Source organism: Ascaphus truei, chromosome 5 (assembly GCF_040206685.1).
Source record: "Ascaphus truei isolate aAscTru1 chromosome 5, aAscTru1.hap1, whole genome shotgun sequence".
Classification (NCBI taxonomy): Eukaryota; Metazoa; Chordata; class Amphibia; order Anura; family Ascaphidae; genus Ascaphus; species Ascaphus truei.
Genome location: NC_134487.1, coordinates 227,137,943 through 227,157,148, shown reverse-complemented (window position 1 = coordinate 227,157,148; position 19,206 = coordinate 227,137,943). Strand labels below are relative to the sequence as shown.

At 45.2% G+C, this 19,206-nt stretch overlaps 1 protein-coding gene across 5 annotated transcripts in view; it reads right to left on the bottom strand.

The window, feature by feature from the left end:
* Positions 1-19,206, bottom strand: part of LOC142495769 (A disintegrin and metalloproteinase with thrombospondin motifs 2-like) — a 1,094,144-nt gene that overhangs the window by 461,215 nt on the left and 613,723 nt on the right. For 4 of the 5 annotated variants that reach the window (XM_075601705.1, XM_075601706.1, XM_075601709.1 and 1 more), the window contains one exon: positions 13,930-14,043. The exons of the other annotated variant lie outside the window; for it this stretch is intronic. In XM_075601705.1, the coding sequence (XP_075457820.1) occupies positions 13,930-14,043 (114 nt within the window). The remainder of the gene's footprint in view (positions 1-13,929; positions 14,044-19,206) is intronic. 5 annotated transcript variants of the gene reach the window in all.

Here is a 19,206-nt window from a genome sequence, read left to right as displayed (position 1 = left end):
TTCAGATTTCAATTAACCCCTTAATCACCTTATCGGATAATAACCGCAAAGATAATTAAGGGGTTATAGCCACCCTGGCCCGATACCCACCCTTCAACCATTCATATGTACAGTGGCTTCATCATGCAACTATATATATACATATATATATAGTTACATGATGAAGCCACTGTACAAATGAATGGGTGAAGGATGGGTATCGGGCCAGGGTGGCTTAACCCCTTAATTACCTTTGCGGTTATTATCTGATAAGGTGATTAAGGGGTTAATTGATATCTGAATGTAATTGTAATGTATTGGCTATGTATTTTGTTGGCAACGGAGGACAAGGATTTTGCTGGCGACGGGGGCTTCTTATTGATGAGGTCAGTAGAACGTTATTTATTTTATTATGCTAGTTCATGTATTTAATAATGGGCAGATAATCTATTATCCCTATCTGGATAATAGTTATTTGGCACATTATTGTACTGTATGTGTTGGGGGAGGGGGGCGGGATTGATGTATTTAATGTATAGGTCAGGTTTATTTTTTTTTACATACAGGGTTGGTTCCTTTTGTTCTGCGAGAGACCTCTGGAGACCACCTGCGGTATCCTTAGGCTTCTCACGTGTATCAGGCTGGCGGGTCCATGGGGGACACCTGCGGGGAAGAACCGGTGGCCCCACATCTGTAGGGACCACCCATGGGTCCCCAGACCCCTGTGGGAACCACCCGAGGCCCCTCAGACACCTGTGGGTCTGACCCGGGGCTCCCGGACATCCGCAGGCCATCCGTGGGGACCCAATTGTGGCCCACGGTGACCTGCGGAGACCACCTGGTGGGCCATGGCACCTGGCGGGACCCACCAACAGGCCTCCAGACCCTGTGTGAAACATGATGCTGGTAACATGTAGGTCTGTGTGGTGACCCGTCAGGCCCACCGGGGACTCACGTGGGCCTGGGGTATGAACCCTGTATGTAAAAGAATAAATCATGTATTTATGGGGGGCACAGGGGGTGGGTTATGTATTTAATAAATATAATGATGTTTATTGTGGGGCAGTGTATTTTTTTTATTGTGGGTACTGGGGATGGGGGGAGGGGGTATTGGCCCCAAGAGTATGTGTGTAGGCTGCCCGGCTGGGTATTGGGTGAGGGTGGTTAGGCCTCACGGGGTGGGGGGGGTAGTAGGGGAGGGTATGTAGGCCTCCCGAGTGGTGGGTGAGGGTGGGTTAACCCCTTAATTACTGTAGCAGTTAATAACCGCTATGGTGATTAAGGGGTTAGGGGACATTACATTGGCTGTTTTTATTCTTGTTTCTGTTTTTCAGCATCGGAGGGGGCGTGGACGGTGATGAAGATGAGGATGGCCTTCATCGTGGCAGCCGGACAAGGGTGAGTGCAATGTATTTATTGTTCTTTATGTATTTTAAATGGGCACATTCACTATTATCCATTTGTGCCCATTACTATACTGTATGTGTTAGGGGGGGGGGTTAGTTCTTAATAAGAATGTATGTGTTTTGACATTAATTGTGGGGGGGCACAGAATTGGTACCGCAGGCCTGCGGGAAACACCCGAGGGCCCCCGCTGGCCTCTAGTATCATTGATGTGCATATATGTGTATGTTAGGGGGGTATAGGGGTTGTTGGGGTAATATATATAAATATAAATATATATATATATATATATATATATATATATATATATATATATATATATATATACTGCTGCGGCCGAGTTTATTCGAGCATTTGCCCGTTCTCGGCCGCAGCAGTAACCTGGCGCGCGCCAGAGGGTGCCGAAGACACGGAGGAGCGCCCTCCGATTGGGGCTTTCTCCCTCCCGCTGCCGGGTCCACCGGGTCCCCTGGAACCCCCTGCCGCCGTCCCCCACATCGCGGGACACCAGGGCTCCCTCGATGACGCGCGGCACACCGAGGGAGTGCGGCTAGCATGCCGGGGCATCCCCAGGATTGCGGAGCTATCCGCACTCAAATAAAATGTGCCGCCTCTGTATATATATATATATATATATATATATATATATATACCATAATAGCCTCTCTTGCATACGCATTTAAAATCAACCCCACACTGATGAGACCCATCAATGTCGAAACAGCTGTCTGTGGGTGGTTTTCTGGGTATGCACCTTAACCCTGGCTGTGCTCAAAGCTGTGACCATGCAGCAAGCTTAAGCCTATAGGGAACCATTTAAAAATGGTTATTGAGGCAAAAAGTGACACTGTGTGCTCATTTGCATGTCATTTCCCAGAATCCCTTGCTGCGGTGGAAGTGCTGTATGCTGGGTGATAATGGGGAAAGGCGGGGTTGCAGACCTGCCTAAGACATGCAGATGAGCATACAGTTGTATTTGCATATATATATATATATATATATATATATATAGGTAACAGAGCAGATGGCACACAAATACAGATGAAGACAGGTGCTTAGTCCCATATGAATGAATATAATCAAAGGCTCCTTACCAGGCAGGCCAGAGAATCCAGGGAATCCAAAGCAGGCACAGCAAGGAAGAGACAGCACACTTGTTAGCAAAAAGAATTGTATTAGTGAAGCAGGCACAAAACATCAACGTTTCGGTCCTAAAAACAGGACCTTTATCAAGGGAGTGCTATATATAATATATAATCCGATTGCCAATTCTTGGAGTCAGGAAGGAATTAATTTTTCCCCTAAATGGGGTTTTTTGTTTGCCTTCCTCTGGATCAATAAGTATAGATATAGGATAAAGTATCTGTTGTCTAAATATAGCATAGGTTGAACTTGATGGACGGAAGTCTTTTTTCAACCTCATCTACTATGTAACTATGTAACTATATATATATATGCATTTATTTATTGATTTATTTAGTGTGGGGCTGTTGTGTGTGTATTTTTTTTATTGTGGGTAGCGGGGGTGGGTGAAGGGGGAATTTGGCCCCAATGGTGGTTTGTTTAGGGCTTGTGGGTGGGAAGCTGGAGGGCTTAACCCCCTCATGACCGTAGCGGTATTAACCGCTACGGTCGTGAAGGGGTTAAGTGCACCCACAACCCCCCCGCAAGCCCTAAACAAGCAACAATGGCCAAATACCCCCTTCACCCACCCCCGCTACCCACAATAAACCTGGCACGACTGGTAAACCCCTTCATTGCCTTAGCGGTTAGCCGCTAAGGTAATGAAGTGGCCTTTAAATGCATTTTTCCTGCCTCGGATGCATGCCGGGGGGCTCCAGTGTGGGAGTGTGGGTATCAGTGTGGGTATCAGCTCCGGCATCAATCACAGACCGGAAAAAGGCCTGATTTTTTCTAAGTGTCGACCTTGCCGATGCTTTTACACCACCAGCCCGCCAACTTTAGTTGGCGGGACGCATTGGCGTTCAAATCTCAATTCTAAAGTGCCGATCAGCAGCGAAAAGCTGATCGGGGCTACTAGAATACAGCCGATTTCAAAAGTGCCGAAAAGTGGCTTATCGGCACCCGCATGGCGATAAGTTTTTATCGGTAACAAAAATTGCCGATTTTGGCCACTTTTCGGCGCTTACTGAATCGGGAACGCATTTTTGGCGACAAAATGGCGATTAAAGTCTTTTCGGCGCTTACTGCATAGAGCCCATAGTGTCTGTTCCATCTCCTTGAGTCAGTACACCAAGGAGAAAACAGACGCAGCGGCAACCTTGACGACAAAAATGACAGAGCTCCAGAATATGAAGGAGACACTGATACAAACTCATAGAAAGCAAAGTGTGCAGATAAATTCCCTGAGAAGAGACTTGCAAGACGCACTCAAAAAACATGCATCTCTCGCGAATGAGATTACAGTACTACAAGGACAAGTATTGACCCTGACCAAGCGTCAGTATCCCACAGCCACAAAAACCCAAAGGAAAAAGGGTACAGTGAGAGATGGGAACACCGCTCACCTAAAAAACAAGGTTGCAAAGTCTAAACCACCTAAGCAAGCACTAGCTAAACCTTCAGTTGCCCAACAGATAACTCAAAAAGGTATACGTGCCGAATCAGTACCAGAAAAATCCTTACCTGGTGAAGCTGAGAAGATAGGACGTTCTCTGGAAAGGGAGGTGGAAGTGCAACTCAATCCCAAAGAAGCTGAACTGGCAACTCCGTTGAGTGGAGGAAGTGCAGCAAGACAGCTTCAAGGGCGGAAAACTCAAAGGGCTAGTCCTAACTGCTCTACAACTGTCGCCATACAGTTTATCTACAAAAAGAGGAGCGCCCGATGCAAGGGAAATCTCATGACCACACATGGTGCCTACTTACTAGAAATAGGAAAATATTGCACAGTGGATAGAAACTCAGAGGATCCATCAAACAGTTTCTTTCCACTGTGCGATATTTTCCTATTTCTAGTAAGTAGGCATCATTTGGGACATCTACTTGGGAGGGTTTTCTTCTGCTGTACGTTACTGCGCAATGTCCAGTCCCTGCTTTTGTCTCATCAATTAGGACAATCGTTTACAGTAAGGGAAGATTTGCAACACAGAGGGGACTAAACTCTCATCAGAAAGAAAAAACTTTCTTCAATTCATCTCTAGGACTCAGACTGGTTATATTCTTTGAGGACTTTATTCACTTATATTTTCACTTTTTCTTTGTTCACTTACAGTACATGCGCCAGGGTTGCAACCTTTTATTTGTACCTTCTGGAGGAGACACAAAAAAACTGGAGGAAGGGGTCCAATCCCAGCGGGACTGAGGGTTCTCTTCCTCCATCCACTCTCATTTAAGTCACAGAAAGATCTCGAATGAGAGTGGAAGGATGGGCTTTGGCCGTGGCAAGCCCGAGCTTCCCACAAACAGGGGAGGTATGTAACAGGGGAATTTATCCCTGTTCAGAATATGCCGCTAATCCAGCAGTGTGTTGGTTAATTGGATCCAGCAGTTAACCAGCTTCACCTGGCTGATTAGAGGTTTGATAGAAAATACTGCCTTTGTGACAGGAAGGAAGATTCTTCCTGAGCTCACACGTGAGCTGAACCAGGAAACAGACAGAGCAGAGGTTCCTGAGTCTCACAGGTGAGACTGACCGAGGGAACACAGAGATGTCTGGAGCTTGCAAGATACAACCCAGCTGACAAATGAGACTTCTAAACCTGGATGCTCCATTGCGTACCTCTGCAAATGTCCTCTTACAGGAAGGGAATGGAAAAAAACACAAGTGGAAAAATAACGGGAAACACAACCCACATACACGTATTTACAAGTGTCCATAGCGCCTGGGCACTTCCTCCCCGGACCTACTTCCATCACCCTTGGGATTCGGGTGACCTCCCATCAATCCTCGACCGACCTGCCCCTCCCGTCTCTGTTTCTTCTTCCTCCTTCCCAAGGGACTTTCCTGTGCTGCTGAAGAGAAGGCTCTCCAGGGCCCAGGCTTCGGCACCAAGCTCCTCCCCGCCTTATAACTCTTAACTTTTAACTAATCTACCTTAACTATGTCCAACTACCCTTACTCTCTCGCGTTGCTTGGGCTTTTCAGACAATTTCCCATAACGCTTGCCGTCCACTTGCCCTTAACTGCCCAGTCTTATTGAGCTACTTACCCGATGTATCCATCCCTTATATTTTCCGCAGCTCCCCCCTTATCCCCTCTATGCCCCTTCCCCTTAATGTCCATATCCTCATAGAACTGACTTCTGCCTTATCTGCCGTGGACCCCTCTATCTTCCATCTATCTTTCAACTATCTTCCCTCTATTTCCTATCAGTCTAACCTCTCCCACCGTTCTTCCCTATCTCTCCTTGTAACCCTTTCTCCCAGCTGGATCTTATCTTATATTTTATTGCTCTGATCCTCCTCCTGTGGGACCTTTCCTCCCCTTATTCCCCTATTTCCAGATGTGGTGGGTGCGCTGCTCATATTACGCTAAGGGGGATTGGGTAGGGCAGCAGTCCCGATCGAGACTCTTGGGTAAGTTGTGGTGCTGGGATGGGTCCTTGGCTTCTCTTGATACCCTCTGTCATCCTGGGCCATTTCCCCCTCCCTCCACCATAGAACCATCAGCTATGGGGCACCTCCGCATCCTCCCGCAGTGGTCTCGCGGGATTTCCTCTCTGTTTCTATTTGCCACTTCCAAGATGGCGTCCAGTCACGTGATCTTTCGGCTTTGTCCTGTTGACGTGTTTCCTGCACCTGTCACTCCAGCTCAGGTTCCTACAACGGAAGGATGTGTTTGTGCCTCATTCTTCCACCATCTCCTTACTTCCTGGTCCTGTGTTCCAGGCTGCAGGACCTCCTCGTGCTTCTGCCACCATCTTGCCCTGGATCCTCGCCATCTTCCCCATCTTTCTCAATCAGGTAAGTTAGATTTTGTAACTCCTCTTTGGTGTACATCTGGGCTACGGCACTTCGTCGTTGAAACCAGAACGCTTAAACTTTTAACAGGAACTCTGGAACTTATTGAGACGCAGCCATTTTATTTTGTGTGACTTAGGTGTCTTTCACTGGGCTTTTCCTCCCCGGGGTCTTTGCTTTCTGCCATGAGGGCTCCAAAGCTGCTTGTGCCTCTCTGGGCTTATGAGGAGAATCCTTTAGCCCCAGTTTATGAAGGAATTCATCTCCTTCGTCAATCTCTCTCATAGACACCGTCTTCCCATTCCTCACCACCAGCAGGCTGAACGGGAAGGTCCAGCGGTACCAGACCGCGTTGTCTCTAAGTGTTTTGGTGATTGGCTGTAGGGATCTTCGCCGCAGCAGTGAAGCTGGGGACAGATCTTGAAAAATCTGCATTTTTACCCCTTCAAACTCGATAGACGATTGGTTTCTTAGCTGCAGCATGACCTTTTCCTGGTCTTAGAGTAGTGCAGCCTTATGATTACATCCCTGGGTTGCTCCGACTGGAGGGGTTTGGTTCTGAGCGCTCTGTGGCATTAGGAGTTCTTCCTTCAGGGTCTCGGGTAAGGTTTCCGCCATCCACCTCGTAACAAACAGAGGAATATTGAGGTAGAGTCCCTCAATTACTAGTGCTACAAAGCATATGACCCACTTATGAAAATAAATACTGAATCCGGATCACTTGTTGTATAGAAATGCTGTGTGGAGCAATATGAATTAAACCCTAGTTGGAACACGATCTGGCAAGGATAAAAAGGGATGTCTGGGGGAATTCCTAGGACGCACCCAGACCCCTTATATATAAATCCAGCAACTATATGATCCCGTGAACCAGGGGAAGCTCCCACTTTCAAATAGTAAACGTGGTGTACTAACATAAGTCAATTTTCTCATCCGGATCTGTGTGCTCCTTGCTGTGTGTAGATACAAACGAAAATCACCCTTGCCGAGGGGGAAGGATGGATCAGCAGGCACAACTGTGCAGGAAAGAGTTGCAAACGGCTGGACTGGGCTGAAAAATGCTTTATTTAAAGATGGATTTAAAAACCAAGAGGAGGGGAACAGACCCATGCACCTCTAACACGTTTCACCCAAGTGTTTGAGAAAGCCCACACTTGGGTGAAACGTGTTAGAGGTGCAGGGGTCTATTACCCTCCTCTTGGTTTATAAATCCATGTTTAAATAAAGCATTTTTCAGCCCAGTCCAGCCGTTTGCAACTCTTTCCTGCACAGTTGTGCCTGCTGATCCATCAGGGGGTGAAGAAGTGCACGTATGTGCATGAAACGTCGTTGGGAGATTATCCTGTTTTTAGAGCTGTTCGTTTGGTTGTGGAGGATATTGGCAGCAGTTGTGTAGGCTGTGGGGGTAAAGGAGAGGAAGAGGAGCAGCGATTTCGATAGCACTGCGGCGTGTGACGTCACATCCACCCGGAAGTTCCGGTTTTCGTGCAACTCAACATCCATCCCCCACACGAGGCAATCCCTAAAGGAGATCCAGTTATCATCAGAGAAGAGCACCTGAGCGGTCTTCAGCTTTACTGCGTTTACCATCCACTGTCCTGACACTTTTGGGACTTTTCAAGAGACGGTTTGGTTTTTATTCGGAGTTATTATTATATAAAGGACTGATTTGGCGCTGGCAATTCTTTCTTTTCTCTGTGGTTCATTTTCTGACTGTACAGTCAGTATTTGCCAGGCTGCCTGCAATATTTATTTCAAGCATTGTTGTTATTATTTTTTTAGCGCTGTTTTGCACCGTCTTTTTTCGTTACCTCTGCTGGGGAGCCACATCTTGTCCTCGCTGCACCACTAGTGGGTATGGGTATAAAGTAGGCCCGCTCCTGTACCTCCACTTCGGGTGCTCCCCACTTTGTTGGGGAGATTCTGGATAGCTCGACCTGGGTCCCTACCGCATGTGTGATGTATGGGACCAGGGCAGCATTCGCATCTGCTTCCTCCACCTCGATCAGGGTCGCTTGCGATCCTTCTCGCGGCGTCATAATGGTTGGGAATGGCTCTGTAGGCGAGAAATAGAATATGCCACACTGTTGGCATCTCGCTGTAGTATTGGGGCGGGCCCTGGTTATCTGCATTGCAGACACAGGCACCGAAGGTACTCGGGGCCATCAACCTCCACAACTACACTGGCGACACACTTTATTCGAGCTCGGCTAGTCCCACGAATTCGGGTATACCCGGGTGTATTGAGGTTTGTGACTGTTTTCTGCCCGAGTGCATTGAGGTATTTTCCAAGCAGGGATTGAAGCATTTTATTCCCGCTGGCTGCAATACTGCACAGTATATATATATATACTGCATTACAATTCATGAATTTATGCCATCTGGTAGACACGCGAAGCATTGCAGCCTATTAAATCCTAATCATTATCATTTAACAGATCAGCCGCCCGTCAGCCAGGCATGAACCCAGGCTGGGAAGGCAAACGCAACGGGGCTTGTCAGAGGTGAGGAGCGGCGCATTCCAGGTATCTGCCAGGTACATACTGGGTATTTGCTCGAATAAAGTGTGTCGGTGCAGTAGGAAGCCTCCTGGAAGCTGGTATGAAAACACGCTCAGATTAGCCATCTTTTGAGCAGGGGTTTATTCAGTCAGCTTGCTTGCTCGACAATTTGCTCCTTCTCTGTCGCCAGCTAAACAAGAGTGAGTGTTGTGTGGCTCACTTCCTGCTCCTCCTTCAACTTGGGTGGAACACTGTGATTGGCTCTTGTCGTGCCCCCTCCCTCTGGTGGATAATAGAGATGGGGGACTCAATTTCTTTACGTGACATGGGCTTGTCTTTTGGCCAGTCACAGCACAGGGGGCCCGGCCACGGCTTTCACGCCACTTCCCTCCTTTAGGTGGGGTTCTGGTTTTGGCAGCAGACCCTTGCACATCTCTGCAAACATTTCTCGCAGAGCCTGCTTGCATGCAGCACGTGTGCGATCTAGGCTTGGCGGAAGCTGCCATTTTGGACGCTGTGCACCACGCGGTGCACCATCTGGCATAGCAGCCACCATTTTAAGCCCCTCAATGCCCCACAGGGCACATGTACCTACAGCCGCCATCTTTGCTGAACCCACTAGGCTTACAGTAGTGCTACGCTCACTGTCTGAAGTGCAACTCGTTCCTAAGTACATACTACACTCAACTTTAGATCTAACCAGTGATAAAACTCATGGCATACCCCAGGCTAGGCAAAACGCTCTCTTATGTGCATACTGCAAACAATTGCAGACCAATACAAGTACTCTGCGGTGTATATTCTGGTTACTGGCTAGTGTACTCGGGCTTCCCTGTAGTTCTTGGCGTCAACCTACTTTTGGCCACTCATAGTGCAGATCCTATACAGAAGTTCCTGTCCCAAGTAAACCAGGCTACCCCCTAGGCATCCTACAACTATCTGCCTCAAGGTGACTAGGACAGCTATAGCCTTGTACCCTGATCTACATCACCCTCTTAGGGCACCTAGGGTGTACTTTGTGAGTGGACGTTCTCTCCTGACTAGTATCTGATGCCCTTCCCTCTTCAGCACTTGCTCTGGAAGAAAATATATCTCTATCTGTTTTGCTTTGCTGAAAATCTGTCCTGATTATCTCAGCAGTGCCTCCAAATGTAACCCTCCTACCCCCACCCAATCACAGATAGGGTCTCCTAGGGAGTCTAAGGCTCAGGCTACATGTCTCTGTGTGGCGCCTACCTACTGGCAACAGGGGGCCCTGAGTCACCCGCGATAACATGGGGGAGAACAGGACAGGCTTCTGGGGTTGTGCCTCTGTCTTCTCTACTAGTGCAGTGCCTCCATCTCCTGCAGCCCCAGCTGTATGGAGTGAAGTACCCACAAGAGAATTCTCCTTCCCCTCCTCCTGATACTCTTCACTCTCGGGCAGGACTTTGTACAAAAGTGTAAGCTCTTTATTGTTTCTTCTCTCTCTCAGCAGACAGTTACACAGCAGGCTGTCTTCCTTTAGGATGTCCCTGACACCACTCCTGGCCTAGGGCACCAAGAGTGGGTCTAGCTATTCCCCTACCCCCTAAGCAGGGTAGGAGGCATGGTTTGCACACTCTCCCTCCCCGGAGGGAGACCTCAAGCCTGACAATCCTGGCAGGCTGGTCTGTGTCACCCTTGTCCTCTCCACTCCAAAGACAGACTCTAGACACACTAAATAGAAAGTGGCAATACCCTAAGTAGCTCCAACAGGCACTGCCCCTGTGTCTCTTGATTGGACACAGATTCTGGTGACCTGCCTTCACTGCCTCAGTGTACTGCCTGAAGTGGGGCAAACCCATGATGACTCCTGGCACACCTGCCCATAGACAGGGATTATCGCCAGGAGGAGGGCAAACCTATAGCCCAAACAACACAAGGCTACACTTGTTATAAAAATAAAAACCCTGCAATCGCCTGTTAGAGGCACGCAGGTAGAGTGACTGGCTCAGTATATCTCTTATTACGCATCTCTTACAGACAAGTGGAACCCGGTAGGATTCACACACCGCGAGTCCCATTAAAACAGAGGGACCCCACTGTGTTAATCCAATGGTCCATTACAGCCTGCTGTGGACTATCTAGTGCAGTGTTTGCAGATGGCCATGGACTTTCCTCGGACAGCGGCACAGAACCCGCAGTTGCACCTGTGTTGCCATGGCATCGGGACATTACGGCGTCATGCAATGTGGTTCCTCATGATGTCACTGCGTCACGTTGCCATGGCAACGCAGCGTCATTTTTTCAGGATCTGCAGGGGAAACATTACAATTTGCAGGGGAGAAAATGGAGATCACAGCACCACGATGCCAGAGCCCGTAGGGGATGAGGGAATTACTTTTTTGGGGGGGGGGGTTCAAGGGGGGTTTGCCAGCCCTCCCCTGTCAGCTACTAATTTGTCGATCCCTGTATATACATATATAAAAAAAACAAAAAGAAGCGCAAACTCCATAGTCCAGGTGCAATACCCCCACTGTGGATCTCTCCGTCCATGCTGTTTGACTCCCACAGAGATTTCTCTCCCATACATGTGTTTTTAAAGGATCCTGTAAGTGCATTTTCTTGGGATCATTGTTTTAATAAATTTGCCATATTTTTTATACAGTCACGCGCTATGGAGTTTGCACTTCTTTTTGTTTTTTATCTATAGGTTCATCAGTGGGAGGCTACACCACTTGTATTGGACCGGCATTATACTCCTAGGATCTCATTGCTGGGTTTCCTTCTCTGGACTTCTTGGAAACTGTATCAAGTTTGATCAATTGGACTATATATATATATATATATATATACGAGAACAATAGGCACTCCGTCAGGTAAATCAAGATGATGGGCGCAAATCCTGTAGAGAATAACTAGGCAATACGATACACCTCGAGACCTCGAGAAAGGTCCCGCATGTAGGACCGAAACGTTGGTTATGATGTCTTAACAATACAAAGCTTTTTTGACCATCCATTGGAGTGCTGCCTCTTGGAATTCATCTCATACACGGTATCGTATTGCCTATATGTGTGTGTGTGTGTGTGTGTGTGTGTGTGTGTGTGTGTGTGTGTGTGTGTGTGTGTGTGTGTGTGTGTGTGTGTGTGTGTGTGTGTGTGTGTGTGTGTGTGTGTGTGTGTGTGTGTGTTTTATATTAATATCTATTGCAATATCACGATTTGGCACTATAGAAAATATGTTTATTTATTTAGATTAATTAGTAATATCATCACAGTTAATAAGTTATTTAATCATCTTTATTAACATTTATTCACATAATTTGTCAAATTTATCACTTTAATCACTAAGTATTTAGCGCTACTCTTTGTGTGTGTTTTACCCCCCCCACCCCACAGCATCCCTCCCCCCCCCCCCCCACACCTTTCCTTGTCCCCCTCCCCTGGCTTCAAACACTTTTAACACCCTACCTTATCTACAGTACACATCTGGTTTTTTTCTCTCTACACTGTTTTAGCCATAAATTCCTGTGTATATCAGTATTGCTAGACCTGAAGAAGAGAGTAGAACTCTCAAACGTTTGTCCTATGACAAATTGTTAGTACAATAAAAAAAGGTATCACCTAATACTGAAGAACTCATTTATTCTGCACTATCGCAACTGGACTAACACGGATATTTTTTGCTATATATATATATATATATATATATATATATATATATATATATATATATATATATATATATATATATATATATTACATATGTACATATATACATATATATAAAAACACACAGAGTTGGTGCCGCAATCAAAACCATCCCCCATAGATCAAAATAAATCACTAGGCCAGATGTAGGGGTTAAATTTACCCTCTGGCGGTGCTAACAACCCAATATGATATACGAACACAAAAAGAAAAAGAGGGTTTGTTGAAGCACACAAAAAATATGTGAAAGTACAAAATGGATTTTATTAGCAATACAAAATTAGCAAAAAGCTACCGTGAAGCAAGGAAATGTCCAGATACTTGCTATGACGCTACACCAGACATTCAGAGGAGAAGGGGAGTCCAAGACAGAGGTAAGTAAGAGGCAATGCAAGCCCCCGGCATCCCGCTCACTGTTAGCATCAAGCAGCAATCATACAGCAGTAACAGAGACCGGACAAAACAGCATCAGCAGTAAAGCTCCAAACAAGGAGATGGTCAGCACGGTGCAGCGGTGGGACACAGGAAAGTGAGTGGTATAAATACTCCTGAAGGTAGCCTTTGGGACACTATCATTTTTGTCTGCCACAGCTTATATCAGTTACACCTAGCTGTGACATTAGGGAGTTATTTTCTCATGTTTTTCTCCCTTGTTTTCTCTGCTGACTCATTGGTTCCATTTTAGTCTTTGAGGGGACCCCACCTCTGCATATTTTAGACATTTATTTTCTGTCTTTCTGTGTTTACTTGGGTTTGTGTAGATATTGTTTTTTTTTCAGTCATATGTATTATCATGTGTTGCTGATCGGCCGATCTCCATTGCATTTCCAGGGGAAATTATTTTCCCCTGGATTTGCATTATCATACCTATGTATTTTGCATGTTACATATTTTGGGTCTCTACATTTTTATTGTGTATTCTTTGGTTCAGCAGTGTTCATTTAGTATGTGTTTAGGTATATTTTAATATTATTTTTGTGTTTTGTATTGCTAATAAAATCCATTTTGTACTTTCACATATATTTTTATGTGCTTTATATATATATATACCACAATTATTAAGGTTATGGTGGGTAAAAAAAAGTGACAAAAACCCTCCGCAGTAAAGCATAAAGCAACTGTAAATATTAATGTATGTTCATTTGCATGTCTTAGACAGGTCTGCAACCCTGTCTCTCCCCATTATCGCCCAGCACACAGCGTTTCCACTGCAGCAAGGTGGCACTGTGTGCTCATTTGCATGTCATTTCCCAGAATCCCTTGCTGCAGTGGAAACGCTGTGTGCTGGGCGATAATGGGGAGAGACAGGGTTGCAGACCTGTCTAAGACATGCAAATGAACATACAGTAAAATGTACAGTTGCTATATATATATATATATATATATATATATATATATATATATATAAATAAATAAATAAATAAACATTCTAAATGCTCCATTCAACATACCTTTCCAAGAGAACACATTGTCCCATCTAATGGAGGTCCCTTTTTTGTTTTACAGAAGTATGGGTTATCAGGATGACTACACCAAAGTTGCTTGCAGGGGTCAAATGTGCGGAACTATAACAAAAGATATTTACAGCGAATGCAAATGCAATGTATTGTGATCAGATGACTCAATCTTTAGTTCAGAATACTTATTTTTGATTCAAAGGAATTAACTCTTTCATGCAAAGTTGAAATCAATTAACATTTAATCAATATAATATTACTGAAATTGTCTTATATGCATTAGCCTCAAAAATAAACTTGAAATTAATGTTGTGTTTACTTGATTCAGTGTGGATTGTAGACCACCTTTGATTTATGAAAGGATTAATTCTATTTATTACCACATCCAATAACGTGGTGCAAAATTGTGGGTTAATATTGAAATTGAATGATTATATATTGATTGATATATTGATAGGTTGTGTGTTCACATTTTCATACACAGTTACTGTACATACAGTAGTAGATAAAGTTAAAAAAAAAAAGACATACAGTATGTTCATTAAAAGCAGCAGTTCAAGCAATATCCTACATGTGTTTTTTTTTTCAATAAATCAGTGAGAAACTACTTGTAGCATTTAAAAAAAAAAGAATGTTTTAAAGACATTTTTAATGTTTCTAATGTACGAAGCATTTCCAAAGTGACACCCCCCTTCCGATAGGCTCTGGCTCTTGAGCACTGCCCTCTCTCTAGCAGTTAACCAATTAAATCTATTAACTGTCCAGTCAATCATATTCTAGGAACTACATTGCCCAAAATGTTGTGCAAGAACTGAATTAAATAACCCTGAACAAGCAATCTATTACAGTCGATTACAGGTGAATGGATCGATCTGCAGCTTAGCTAATCAATTGTCAGTGTGCAGATTGTATTGATGCACATATTGAATGGGAAAAATATATATATTTGGCAGCTTGAACTGCAGCTTTAAGTTCAACCCATAATAAATTTAGTGAGAGAGAGAAAGAGCCCTGAACAAAAAGCACTCTAGTATGCCTGGGAGTACAAAATCACATAATCTTTATTGGATGGTTGTCACAGAACAATGGTTAAAAACAAAGCACAGAAAGTTAAAATAGGGCATGGATCCCCTGTACGTAGCAAAACTTGACAAATCCTCCAACAGGTATATCCCAATGGGAACAAAACCAATGCCAAAATTGACAAAGATAGTACTCTAAGGTACCTGACAAGGTTAACACAGTTAAGCTGACAACAGGCCAAACAACGGTGGCTATGGCTACGTGGTCAAATCACAAAATAACAACACACTTATATCCCCATAAGTCTAGGGTATGTCTAAAGTGACACAGTTGCAAGAGAGATTAGAGAGAGACACACAATATAAAGCCAAGGGAGCACACCTTAGCCTACAGCAACAAGTTGTGATACATCACCTATTGTCAGGTACACAGCAAAATGGAAGGAGGAGACAAGGAGCAAAGCTCAGAGCACGATGACGTGTCCCAAGGGGGGGACAGACCAGGGGATCCTGCCTACTAGACCTGCTCCTACGCGTTTCGGCCAAGAGCCTTCTACTGGGAGTGGTCATACTAAATAAATTTAGTTGATACTCATCCTACTGTATATTTATAGTCAGTCTTCGACAAATGCCGGGAGGTGTAGCTGGAGGCGGGCTTGGATCTGCGAGGCTACAAAATGGCCGATGCAGACCCGTGAGCAAGGTGCCCCGAGGCGACTGTCCAACCTGGGTGCGGGGGAGGCGGTGCAACCACTCCGCCTGTGCTGCGTCTGCCGGTGCTCACATACCTGCCTCTTCCCTAGAGTCCCGCTTGTTGCTGATCTGAGTCACGTGAGCCCCAAGGAACTGCGCCGGCTGGCGGGACCTGATCCGGAGGAGAGGGAGGCTATTGGAGAGCACTGCCGGTGCGGGGGAGGCGGTGCAACCACTCCGCCTGTGCTGCGGCTGATGGAGCTGCTGGGGTTGCCGGTGCTCGCGGACCTGCCTCTTCCCCGGAGTCACTATTGTTTGTGTCCCGGATCACGTGAGCCCCGAGGAAGCGCACCTGATCCGGAGGAGGGGAAGGCTAGTGGAGAGCGCTGCCGGGGATCTCGAAGGAATGTAAGTGCAGCCATTGTCATAAAGGAGCTACCTGACCTCCGCACAAAACCCTCCCTCTCGGGGAGCTGTTAGGGAGCAGACACATACCTCTCACTCCCCTGAAGCCCCCAACCAGTCACCCACCCAGTCAGTCAGTCACCCACCCAGTCAGTCAGTCACCTACCCAGTAACCCACCCAGACTAGTCACACACACACACAATTCTTATTAGGAATTTATTACGTATTATTTAAAGTGGTGTGGGACGAGAGGCAGGGCTAGGTGGCAAGTAGATTTTTTTGGTCTGGCGAGTAGATTTTTGGGTGATTTGTCGACCACTGTTTATAGTCATATTAATCCAGAGGAAGGCAACCAAAATGTCTCTCTGGACCAACATATTTGTGTTTATGCATTTAGTATATCCCTGTATACCTTTTGTTTCTAAAAAAAAAACACATGTGAACCCTTCTCTTAAAGATATCTATTGTGTCTAGCATCACAAGTCTTCATGGGTGGTATTCCACAATTAAACTGCCATTTCTGTAAATAACCATTTTCCTTTCTGCTGGTTAAATCTCCTTTCCTCCAATCCCAAGGAATGACTGCTTGTCATTTGTATTGGAAGAGAGACAGGGGGAGCGCAAAACAAAGGAAAGGAAAAGAAACAATAAAGGATAAATAAAAAAATAAAACCACAATAACAGTTGGTACACAGACCAATAAGCCAAAACAACCGTCCTCCCCAGACAGGGGAAAGGCCAGAAGTGATGGGGAAATAACGCCAAGAATGAAAAATGTATATATGTATAATGAAGACTCACATGGCCATGTGTGAATCTGTGCCGCACATGGTATCTTTATCACAGATGTACTGGCATCACATCTCTCTGGTGGGGCTGTGTTCTGCGATGCTGGGAGTGAACTCCTCCGGATGCACCCGGTGGTAACAGGATGAGAAAGTGCCCAGATGTGGTAGTTAAAAATCAACTTTAATCAAAATGGCAAGAATAGACAACAAAACACTCACAAATAGGAAACAGCAATGCTCCTGATCTGGTCCGGGCTGTGCCTCACTCAGAAACAACTCTGGAGACCGCGTCTGGTCCGCAGGGCTGAAGAGTGGTGATGACGTCGCTCTACGGTGGCCAGCAGGAGCCAAACTAGTGAACGTTGCCCGAACAACGCGTTTCATATCAAAGGATACTTCGTCAGGTTCAGCAACGTTCACAACTGGCAGGGCATCTTAAGTAGTCCATAGGTGATTTTTAACTACCACATCTGGGCACTTCTCATCCTGTTACCACCGGGTGCATCCAGAGGAGTTCACTCCCAGCATCGCAGAACACAGCCCCACCAGAGGGATGTGATGCCAGTATATCTGTGATAATGCGGCACAGATTCACACATGGCCGTGTGAGTCTTCATTATATATATATATATATATATATATATATATATATATATATATATATATATATATATATATATATACATTTTTCAGTCTTGGTGTTATTTCCCCATCACTTCTGGCCTTTCCCCTGTCTGGGGAGGGCGGTTGTTTTGGCTTATTGGTCTGTGTACCAACTGTTATTGTGGTTTTATTAATTTAGTTATCCTTTATTGTTTCTTTTCCTTTCCTTTGTTTTGCGCTCCCCCTCTCTCTTTTCCAATACACTCTGAGGATCGCTGGGACGAACCTTTTCGGGTAGAGCTGCATATTCCTTCACGGGCCAGTATTATTATTTTATATTTTATTATATTATTTTATTTATATTTCATTGTTTTATTGGTTTATTGTGTGCCCCAACTTTAGATCAGATATATTCTAGTATTCTGAGTGAGCCTTTAGGAGCGCCCTAGTCCCCTTCCACTGCTTGTCATTTGTGCTGTCCTTGGAATGAAACTTTCCTTGAAAGTTCCTTGACCGTGAATAACTTTCTAAGTAGTTATCATAACCCGGAGTACTATGGAGAGAGACCTCGCTCAAACCCCTAGATGGAGTAGCGTGCTGCCAAGGGAGTGTAGTGATAGAGATGGGGGAGTGTACCTGAGACAGGTACAAAAGGTCCCTTATATTGGCGCACAGCAGACCCTTATAATATACTATGGTCAGGGGTGAATGAATATGTACAAAGCACAAGAAAAATAAAAAAAGTTTATTAAATATTTTACAATGTTGTGTGGTGTAATTCACTTGGATAAAAATAGACTGGATAAGTCTATACTACTACTGGGTATCCCTAGTCGGTGCCAGTGTGGGATAGTGATCTCATGTCAAATGGCTCAAAATAGGAAGTTTTTGAGACAGAGTGTTAAAGATCAATGCATACAAATGTTTACTGATATTCAGCCAAATCTTGATTGTATGGTAGCTGCCTGCACTGATGTAATGTGCTGATATGCAAAGGCTAAAATCCACAGCTAAACAGCACCAAAGTGACTACCTATGTCTGGGCTGAGCATATAGTTCTCAGCCGTGCTGTCTCGTGTGGTGAGAGAATCCTACTGCGCGTGTGTCACGTGGATGTTGTCGGAAAAATCGTGAGGGCAGATGAGATTCATGCGTATGTGAGGCTAGGTAGGTGAATTATAATTGCTATACCCTGCTTTGAGTATAGGTATCTCTAGAGTTCATAAGAGATGTGTAGCTGTATGGTCAATGCTGTATATCTCCAGAACTGAAAGACAGATAGCCTAGCACTGTTGTACTTATGGGTAAAAGACTCTCTTACTGCGCATGTGTCGCAATGTTCCGGTGCAGCTAAGGTAATGCCTTGCGCTGATAGGGCACGTTAGAAGAATTTGGCATTGAAAAACGGGACAGGTTTTTTCCTATAGTAATTGTAGAGTCACCCTGTATACAATTATATATATATAATTGCTATACCCTGCTTTGAGTATAGGTATCTCTAGAGTTCATAAGAGATGTGTAGCTGTATGGTCAATGCTGTATATCTCCAGAACTGAAAGACAGATAGCCTAGCACTGTTGTGCTTATGGGTAAGAGACTCTCTTACTGCGCATGTGTCGCAATGTTCCGGTGCAGCTAAGGTAATGCCTTGCGCTGATAGGGCACGTTAGAAGAATTTGGCATTGAAAAACGGGACAGGTTTTTTCTTATAGTAATTGTAGAGTCACCCTGTATATCAGATGGAAGGTCCAGCTGGTGT